The sequence below is a fragment of the Lepisosteus platostomus genome, chromosome 9, assembly GCF_059453375.1.
Source record: "Lepisosteus platostomus isolate fLepPlt1 chromosome 9, fLepPlt1.hap1, whole genome shotgun sequence".
In the NCBI taxonomy this organism is placed as follows: Eukaryota; Metazoa; Chordata; class Actinopteri; order Semionotiformes; family Lepisosteidae; genus Lepisosteus; species Lepisosteus platostomus.
The window spans coordinates 36,269,983-36,280,908 of NC_142619.1; the positions used below are offsets into that span (position 1 = coordinate 36,269,983).

A 10,926-nucleotide genomic window follows, 5' to 3' on the forward strand; every position below is an offset into this window, starting at 1 on the left:
GTACATTCTTAGACATACATACTAAATTTTGATTTTCATGGATCATTAAGTACCTGTAAACCTTCCTTCACTTCATTTATGATTAAGTCTGTTGTGAATTTCATGTTAACAAATTCACAGATTAAATTAGAGTGTAAACTTGTGCACATTATATTTAAAATACACATATATTCAGAGTGGAATGTAAATTTAACTTCCATTTAATGCTGCACCATTAGTTTAATCTCATACAGAACTTCACCATTTACAGAATAAGAGGCCTGAGAGTTAACAACAAATTTAAAACAAACACTCTTATGTTTCTGTGTTTGTTTACCATGCATGTACAACATTATATAAAAAGCAAATATGCTATGTGTATTATGGAAGAATCAGAGATTGATTCCACACTGAAAAGTAAAACAAAGTTTGAAATAAGGCTCATGTGTAATATGAGCCTCACATATTACCTGATTACATGATTCTCAAGCTCCAAGTTAAATTACAGTATACAGTATATGCACTACAATAGATGTTATCATAATAATAGTCACTAATTTGTTAAACTGTTCCAAGTACAAATTATGCAGTTAACCTACCTATGCCTAATTTGTTTTAATAGGGGGGTACATTTTTCAAATACAAACATAACCACAAGACTGCATAACCTTCACTTGTTTATATTTTAATGTTGATTTGTATATTATCTTACACAACAGCATATGCAGTTTTTAATGGCCAAAGTACAGGCAAAATCTATACACAAAATACAAACCGATTTTGCACCATTGACTGTCATGGGCTGGAGTCTGTTCGCTTCACAGTGAAGGATATAATCACTGAACCATTGCAAATTCAAGAGATGTGAAGTAGTTCTCTAGGACTCTCCGCTTTTCTTCACAAACAATGTTCTCCTTCTTCAACTGAGCTATTACATTTTCCAGAGAGTTTATTTTGGCTACAGTTTTCTCCTCTTTTTTTTCCAGCTGTGTTATTTTTGTGTGAAGACTGGCGATCTTGGTCCATAGGTGGTCTTTGTCAATGTCTTGCTTTGAGTATGAATGCTCATAAAGTAAAATGTGATCTGCACTGCAGGTCTCCCTTTCAGATTCCTCTGCAGAATCTCTGCTATATTTCCTATGCAGACTGAGAGGAAGCATGTTAATTGTCTCTTTGAGAGCTGCTTTCAGTCTTTCATGTGATGTTTCATCTGAACTACAAGCACCTGGGATTTCTGCATAATCCACAGTCACAGGGGAATCTGATTCAGGACAGCGCTGTGTATCACTGGACCCACTGCCAGAAAGGGATGTAGGAGTTACCAATGTCCTCACTCCTTCAGACTCATCATTTGTAAGTTGGGTATTGTATTTGGTTTCTGCAAATGAAGTATTGATTTCAAAAACCTCACAAGATGACGTTCCTTCCGGTTCAAGAGCTTCTATGAGAAAAACAGTCTTGATCTGGCATACGTCACCTTCAGTCTCATTTTTGTCATTTTTTACTATGTTTTCCTCTCTAGGACATTCAGTGTAACATCTATCTTCTTTTTCTTTGGGAATTTCATTTTTCAAAATGAGTGCTTTCTTCTTAGAAGGTGAGGAAGGCCTGAGAGACTTATTAGTATCTTTGATATCAGACATCTTCTCTTTAGGTCTTGCTTTCTTTTTAACATGACGTCTATTCCACTCATCCTGGAAAATAAGTATATTTTGGAGATGTTACAAATGAGCTCAGATAATTCCAAAATGCAAATTATTCACAACAATATTAAAAGCAGATGTGTAATTTTTTGTAATGATTTCAGAATAAATAAATCAACCTCTGTGAAGTCTGTCAGTCATGTAGTACTGTAGCAACTAGATACCCCTGCCTAACACACACCATCACACACCACTTCAACTGGTTTGTCGTAAGCAATTCTTAGTGTATTGTACTGCACATCCATGCTACATTCATTAATGCCCATTGGGGTGTCTACACAAAACCCTTACTAATTGGTAATGGCGGCCTGGCCTCAGTGAGAGCATTTACTCCAGTCTCCAACATTACCAGATAAACAGACTAAATCAATGCATAAGTTATGTTCAATCAGTCCTCTCAGTTATGTGATGATTTAATTGAGTCATCTGAGTTTGTCACAGTCGCTGGCACAATATCAAATGATGAATTAATCAAAATGACTATTAAACCATTCAACCAATACCTAAACTAGAATATCATTTTATTAAAGACACACAGGCAGTGGACAAAAATATGGAAACACCAATGGAAACTGTTAAACGCTGATGGAAATTAATAGGGTATTGGGCCAGCACGTGCGGTCAGTGTGGCCTGTTGGCACTGTGGCATACTAGTCTCTACAAGTGTCTGGTATTCTGCAGGAGGGATGCAGTGCTACTCTTCAAGAGCAAGCTAATCAACCGACGCCAGGTTGATGAAGATGGAAAATGCCAATGGCGATGGTTCAGAATATCTCATAAAAGCTCGATTGGGTTCTGGTGATCAAGAATGTGATGAAGAATGACTCATATGACCATTTCACATTTCTCTTTGCTCTAATAGATTCACAAATGCGCACTTCCAGGTGTAAAGATCAAGACACTCTGCACTGCAACCAAACTACAGTATCCTACTCTGTGCAGGCCTGTGCCCCTGGTTGAAATATTTTGAGAATTCATCTGCAGTTGCTCACCTACTTTATTTACTTCAAATACACAGAGATCTTGATCCTGGACATGCGTTTCCACCCACTGCTGCCCTTTGCTCAAGTCTTTCGCTTGGATTCCCATGCTGACATCACCTTAGGCACCGATGTGTGTGGGACATGAAGCTCCTGCCAAACATCCCAACAATCACCCCTCTTTCAAAGCCACCACCGTCTCCTCATGAAGTCAAGCTAGCCATAGATAAAGCTAGCCATTTATAGAAAAAAGACCTATCCAGTATTTTTTATACATGACACTAAGCATGCTAGTATGTTCATTGCTTAATTAACACACACCTATCCACACTTATCTGGAAGTCCAAGATTTCAATACACTTGATGTCCCTCATTTACCCAGGCGTTTCCATTTTTTGTCCACTACCTGTGCATGTATAGAGTGTTGCCCCCTGCCCCAATAAGGCTCAGTGTATTTTAAACTCTTTTGTAAAGTGCTAAGAGACAAGATTCACATCGTGCTGTGAAAATAGGTAGACAGGATGACAATCTTTTAGTTTCATTTTCATCTTTTGGTACAGTACAGTCTTGACAGTCTTGATGCAGAAAACTGTTGTGAATAGCCTAATTAGTATATAATCAAGCCCACCCCTATACCGTTGCATAATTTACTACAGTATAAAGCATGTAAATGACATAAGCAACCCTCCAATCTATCCATTTTCTAACTGCTTCATCCAATTAAGGGTTTCAGGGGAGCCAGAGTCTATCCTGGCAAACAATGGATGCCAGTCCATTACAGGGCAACAAGTAACCCTCCATTATGTGATAATTAAAGTACTAATACATCGGTTAATTAAAATAACAATCGAGTAAAACAAACAAGAATAATCGCAAACTTAAGCAATCACCTAAAATAAACAACACGTATCCCTTCTAATTGTTCTAATATGTTTTACCTGCATAGATTGTTCTTCGTGTTGATCACATGATAAAGGGAAAATTGTAGGTACAGCGCTGTGCTTCAAATACCGTATCCCCCAACGCATATCAAAAGAGTCCTCCGTGAAGTGATCGCTGCACAGGTATTGATGTCTACTCGGTGTCCAGTTTTCGCGTTTCATGTTAATTACCCATTGCTGAAGTCGTACTTGGTCTTGCAGTGGGAACCTTTTGAAGATACATAAAACACTAATGGTAAGAAAAGTTATACACGGTTGTCCTTACATAAAAAAATAAAATTGTATCCGATTTTGGGACAATTAAGATTTGTCCCATTTTTTATAACAATCGTTTGAATATGCCACATTTTCCGTTATGTAGCTCTGTAAACTAACTTTCATGTCTAAGTGAGATGTGTATCTGTTCATGTCAGTAACAACCAATTGAATAATGAATTATGAGCAACTGAATTATGTTCAACATTTACTCTCACATTTAGTATCATTACCATGGGTTATAAAGAGTATATTAACCTACATTAGACTTAACTAATCAATTAATTATAAACGTCAACGTCTGCTTCAGATCGGTGTTTTGGAACCGTTTTAAAGTAAAATGTGTACACAGTACATTAGAAGATTTTTCCTGCTATTTTAATCCATTTTCAGACTTATTTTAAATTATTCATTTTTGTACACCACCATAAGGACACTTTTAAACATTTTATTACAAATTCCGTTTTCTGTTGCAGTAATAATTATAATCAAGCGCACTTGTTATAGAAAAAAATAAGAAAAGCAGAATATATTTAAATATCTGTGAAAAGTTCAATTATTACACATATAAACAATTTCAAACATAACACATGACAACGCATCATACAACACCTGCGTGATTTATCTCATAAATGTGATATGTTTTTAAGGCAAAACTTACGGATAGAAACTAATTTTCTTATTGTCTTTCGAAGGCAAGCCTCCTCGATTTTTACAGAGTTTTGCAGCACAATAGCGGGGCATAATTCATGAGGCCCGAGTCTCTTATTTTCTATATTTTTAATTTGTTTCACAGTATTTTAGCAATAACCCTGCATACAGCCTTTTTTACATGTACACTCTTGTGTACTTCCCTTTGAAAGGTGTTCCAATTCCGGGTGATGACGTATACTTATAGCCGGATATGATGTTTTTACTTCAGACTACAACAGCCTTCCACGTGCTCGGAGTGACAAGAGTCACATGGTACGGTAACAGACCAATCAGACTGCGCTTCGTGGTGTTTCGGTTCTGGAATGCAGTGGCACTAAGCGGAATGTCAGTAGCACGGGCGTCATCAGTGTTTGATTGTCTTCAATGCGGACGGGAGTTGGGGTCTCACTCTGGTACGTTATAAGCTTTTTGTATTGAATTTATATTCAGGCGCGTTTAGGAATCATAATATAATGTAACAATTTGTCATTTTCAATTGTATATGGTGATTAATTTGTGTTTTGAGATGTGCGCTGCTGTTCCTACGCTTAGGAGACAACAAATTACGATGTAAAATCTGTTAAAATTACGTCAGCCGCGTCTGTTACTGCACTGTAACACATTCGTCAAACTGAACTTTAAAGAAAAGCCAGTCACAATATCTTTCTCTTTTCAGTTCTGTGAGAGCTTTGGTTTGACAGCCTCCTCTGAGACTTGCTTGCTGTTGCTTGGCTACTGTTTTTCAAGTCTATTTTTCGTCTGACGTCATTGTATCTAATTCTTATAATGTTCACCTGCAGAACTTCGCAATATTGTAAAGAATCAACATTACGTTCAATTTAAAACTTTAAGTTAAAAAGTGTGTTGTAATGGCAGTAATAAGGTAGCCGGTACTCTGTTCAACTGCGAAGCGGTTACGTAGCGTAGAGCATAGTTATGCAGCCACAAAACTTCTTTTAAAGCTTCAAAGTAGGGTGTTTGGAAATTACACAAAATAAATGTAATAATTTATTCAGTAGTAGTAAGTGTGATACATTGTTGGTTTTAAACGACCATTTTTATTCGTTTATTATTGTACATTTATAGTACATAAGTCATTTGCGAAAATATGCGTCTTTATAGTGAAGGCCTGGAGACCCCTTTATACAACAGGAAATTGAAATTGCTGAATAAGTGATGTATAGTACCTGGGCTCAGTGGTTCATCCAACGAGTTTGAATCCACGACCCTCCGGCCCGAGTCCTGATCACTACTGCACGCTGCTGCCATTGTTCCTTTTTAAAGGATGTTGTAATTAGAAATCTCATTTTGCATGCCATTTCTCACAGTGTGTATCGAGCCTGATACGTGTAGTTGATCATATCGAGGGCGTAATTCTGCTTGGGAGTTATTATATGTTAGCAATAGTAGTGAAGGTGAAGATGCATACGTTTTTTTAAATATTGGTTAAATTGTTTAAATTTTAGGGAGATTGAAAATGAGTGGGGTATTTTTATTCCTCACCATTATATTGCCATACGTTTTGCTTCTGTACACTTCAAACAAGTAGTATTTTTTTGGAGGTTAGCAGTATAAATAACATTTATACGGTATACACTAAGTGACTGATTTTTATTCCTCAATCTTTACTTTTACCAGTGACTGCTTTACCAAAAAATCTAAATAGCAATAATTTTCATGTAATTTTTGCTGTCCATCCAGTGTCCTGTCTTTCACCCATTGCTTGCTGGGTTAGGCTCTGGTTCTTTCCATGACTCTCTAGATAAAGTACTGTAATTAGAAAATGGATGGAAGGATGTATAGCTAAAACTGCAAATAAATCATTGATGACGGTTATGTGATGAAAGAAATGTTCCGTGGGTCAAGAGGTTTGTGCAGTTGATTAGACCAACATTTTTTATCTTCACCTGTACTTCTGCTTTTTTTTTGCAGGTTAACCAACAACATGGCGACTGCACAGTCTGCTTTAACCTTTGCGGTGTGCATTTTGATGATTTCAGAATTGATACTTGCAAAAAAGGACTACTATGACATTCTGGGTGTTCCAAAGGATGCTTCAGAACGCCAGATTAAGAAGGCCTTTCATAAACTAGCAATGAAGTACCACCCTGACAAAAACAAGAGCCCTGATGCTGAAACAAAATTCAGGGAAATAGCTGAAGGTGAGTTTATTGCACTTTCCGATGAGTCAATAGAATAATTCTTCTGTGTCTTAATGGCATTATTTTGAGTAGGTTTGGTCATTTAAAATCCTTGAGGTGTAACTAGTAAAGGATTCTCCTTTAAGCTAATTTTTGTATTGCTAAAGAGGTTTATCCATTTTTTTAAATAATAAGTTTTGTTCTTCTTTCAGCATATGAAACCCTATCAGATGAGAAAAGAAGGCGAGAGTATGATCAGTATGGACATGGGGCTTTCCCTAATGAGGGTACAGGGAATGGACACAGACATCACTTTCATCAACCCTTCAATTTCAACTTTGATGAGATGTTTAAAGATTTTGACCTTTTTACTCAGAATCACCAGAAGAAGCACTTTGAGAATCACTTCCGGGCTCACCAGGAAGCGCATAATCGAAACAAGGAGTTCTCCTTTGGAGGAGGAGTCTTTGATGATATGTTTGAAGACATGGAAAAGATGTTTACATTCAATGGTTTTGATAGTACCCGAAGGCACACAGTGAGGACTGAAAGCAGATTCCAGGGTTCATCAAAGCAGCACTGCAGGACTGTCACACAACGCAGAGGGAACATGGTCACCACTTACACTGACTGTTCAGGCTCGTAAAATCCATGCTGAGCTGCAAGTGTGAATGATATGATCTTGTAACTAGTTTTGTGATTATTCACATTTAGCAACTTTGTTTATAATAAGAATAATTTAACAAATTAAAACTGACTTAAGTGAGGTTCTTTGTATTTGGCAGGTACTTAGATATAGATTACAGAGTCCTGTTAAAATAGCTATTGATTTTTTTTGTGTTCATATGATTAAAAAATTCTGAGACTTTAGATATTTCATGTGCAGCAAATGCAGTAAGAGGATAATTTTGCTTACAAGCAATAAAAACATCAACTTTTGGGATGCCACTAAGGGATGAGGTGCAGACTTCCATTAAGTGGTATTTCACAACATTAAATTACAGAGAAGGGGCTGCAGTGGTGAGCATTGTTTCCAATGAAGGTGTAATGTTTGTTGGTGCTCTAATGTGATTTCATCACCTTTAGTTTGATATAAAGAGCTCGTGTTATCAAATGTATTTGTAAAACAGAATTTTAATTTGCACCATTATAACTTGCCATAAAAGAGAGTTTAACTAATTTAATGTGAGATTAAAAAAACACTTTCATCCATTGTGTTTTTCCTGCAGATACTATACATTTTGTAAAAACAATTAGTGTAAAACTTTTAAGTCTTTGGCCCCCAGAATGAGCCTTAACATTAACAGTCCTAAGTTGTTGTGGAGCTGAAATACCACATGCAATTATAAACTTTAATTGTGAATTTTCAATGTTAGCTGTGTGCTCAAGTCAGTTTACTAAACCTCATCCTGTGAAATAGATTTATTTTGTATTAAAAAGGTATCTTAAATATTGTCCTTGACAGGAATTTTCTGTTGATGCTGCAACATATTCTAATATTTTCTTCCTTAGAAAGCCAATATAGTTTTAATACATCACCTTTTTTGTTTAAAGATAAAGTGGTTATGAGATATTTTACATTTTGTTAGGCAAGGAAAAAAATCTCATAGTGGACCTTTACCTTCAATTTTGCTGAAACATGGATCCTCCATAGCAGTTTATACTCAGGAAGGCTTAAATTACTTAAATTAAGAGGTTTTGCAATTATTGTATTGTTGCATAAGCAGTTAGTTAGCTTTTATTATTTGAAAACTTTGTTTTAACGTTTGTTTTGTATAACACCAGCTGATTATAAAGTTAGTCCCTTTTTATATGGATTTGAGCCTGATCATCAAAGTAACACATTAGTATTTGCTATAACAACCGGAAGTCAAAATTCTTTTGGTTTTCATTTGTGCCAATGTTCAGTTAAGTGTGCACTTTCAAATTTCATTGTGGCTGTGAATTGACTAGTTTTATATTCACAAGAATAAGTCTATTTGGCAAGCATAATATTGTACAATAATTCAATTAGAGATTGAAATCTAAGAAATGAGTCCTCCCTCAATATCTAATTCAAAGTCATATTTTTAGAAAGAGGTCAAAAAGGGTTTTTAAGGTTCATGGGTAGGTAGAATAAGAATCTTTTCAGATATTTGCTGTAAATGGCAAGTGGATAGAAAGCATCAGAAGTGATATGGCTGGTTTTCAACACTGGGAAGAAAGGAGATGATGCACTCCAAATTGCATTCTTTAACTTTGCCTTTATTAATGTGTTACTTTGGTATAACCATCACTTAGAAAATGAAAAGAGACCAACTCTAATCACCTTATTTTTTTAGGTACCTTAACTTAAAGGCTGTTACCTCAAACCTTCTCTGTAGAGTTGTCTGTGATCTACAGTTTCATAATGTGCAATATGTTTATAGCCAGCTTTTTTTCCTTGAACTTCGTCTTTTGTCATTTCTGTTACTGCTGGCTTCGTAGTAATGTGGAACTGATATAAAACTGTCTTGCACTTTCATTATTTTAATCCTATGGATGAAATGTATGTAATTTTAACAGACCTAAAGAGTCACAAAATATGTGTGCACTTGTGTGAAAAAATAAAATGGAGATTATTATACTTCTGTTTTTTTTATTTAAACAAATTTCACCATGTGTCTTTTAAATCCTGTTATAAAAAGTAAAGATGATTTTATCACTGCATTTTGGCATGCTTTGTGAAATACTGTAGGTTAGTCTTTATTTGCTGCTTGTCAGAGTAGACATAGAAGGGCATTAAAAACAGAATTAATGCCCATCTAGTGCCTTATCTCTTAATTGATTAGAGCAAACCAATCTTATGTATGTATTCATTATCAGAAAAAGGTTACTGTAAACAGGAATATATTGCAGATGATGGGGCCCAAGGACTCAGCACATGACTACTCCTGTCCTTGGCAGTGTGCTTGTCCATTGCATGGCTGCAGAATAACTGATAATTAAGAACAGCAAATCAAAGCTAGCCGGCATGTCTTTGGGGTGAGGGAGAAAAATGTGAATAATTCTATAAAAATGTTGTCCTTTATTGAAATTCTATTGATATATCTCTATTACCTGTCTAATCCTTTATGGATAACACTATCTCAAACCACAGCAAGAACTTCACCCATACATCATAATTGTGGGTTAAATACATGCCTAGAACACATTTTGTGTGTGTTTGCATATTCTTCTAATTTTAATGTGGGGGCCAGGTTCATTAAAAAGTCATGCTGGTTAGTGTAATAAGGTTGTTCCTGAATGTGTGTATGCACTCTATCATAGGCTGCTACCCCTTCCAGGGTGTATTCCTGCCTTGCACCCTATGCTTCCCAGATACATTCTGAGTTGCCGTGACCCTTATCAGGAAAAAGTGGTGTTCTGCTGATGGATAGATGAATGGACACAACATACTGTACATTGATGCCCAAGGAAACATGCCCTGTCCTAGTTTTAGCCATCTGGTGTTTTTACTTACCTTATACTGTATAGTCTTTATAGTCTACTGTATAGACAAACATACCTCTAACCGACATGACTAATGTACCTCAGTGAACTTCTTTTTAATGAAATTTGTTGCTGATGTCTGTTTTGTAGCAATACTTGAGTCCTCAGCTGGTTCTGCAATGTCATGCTTAGGGTGAGCCCAGCACAAGATTAACTGATAATGATGCATATAGAGGTTATGTTAACAAGAAGGTATCTCAGCATCAATTCTTGTTTTTAAATTGTAACAGCTTAATGTTGCTATTGATGCGGGCTACTGCTTTTATAGCGCTGATTTGCTCTGCAAAAAGAAAAAAATCAGCTGCTAAATGTCTAACTAAATGACTATTACTGGTAGATAAAAAATGTTTTGTTCTCTAGGTTAGTTTCTCTTTAGCTTGCGCAGACAGCATAGGGATTAGTAATAAAATCGCAATCTGTCCAAAATGACAAAATTCAACAGAAACAAAAACTTTGTAGTGTTTAACCATTTTTTAAAAAAGGTATTTTTAAATCAAATTACCAGACATTTTGTAATAAAAACATTGCTTTAGTTAAGTTAAAAATGCATTGACTGTAATATATTGCACTTTGTAAATAATTATGCTTACGCGGCTTTGTTTTTCCTTGCTGTTGTAATGTATTGTTGCAAAACAAAGCAGCCGCAAAGTAGCCAGACCGTCAACAGGCCCCAGGCTAGAATTGTTCTCCCATGGGCCCTGAGGATGGAGGTGTACCCTCTTTA

The 10,926-nt window shown here is 36.0% G+C and overlaps 2 protein-coding genes across 2 annotated transcripts; one reads left to right on the forward strand and one right to left on the reverse strand.

The window, feature by feature from the left end:
- Positions 1–648: 648 nt before the first annotated feature.
- Positions 649–4,742, reverse strand: LOC148654908 (THAP domain-containing protein 5-like). Its single transcript, XM_088644843.1, has 3 exons — positions 4,520–4,742; positions 3,601–3,811; positions 649–1,673 (listed from the first exon to the last, which is right to left on the reverse strand). Exons 1-3 carry the CDS (start codon positions 4,600–4,602, stop codon positions 816–818), a joined length of 1,152 nt encoding a protein of 383 aa, XP_088500969.1. The 5' UTR covers positions 4,603–4,742; the 3' UTR covers positions 649–815.
- An 89-nt stretch (positions 4,743–4,831) lies between these two features.
- Positions 4,832–9,297, forward strand: dnajb9a (DnaJ heat shock protein family (Hsp40) member B9a). Its single transcript, XM_088644846.1, has 3 exons — positions 4,832–4,964; positions 6,484–6,713; positions 6,905–9,297. Exons 1-3 carry the CDS (start codon positions 4,936–4,938, stop codon positions 7,336–7,338), a joined length of 693 nt encoding a protein of 230 aa, XP_088500972.1. The 5' UTR covers positions 4,832–4,935; the 3' UTR covers positions 7,339–9,297.
- Positions 9,298–10,926: the final 1,629 nt, after the last annotated feature.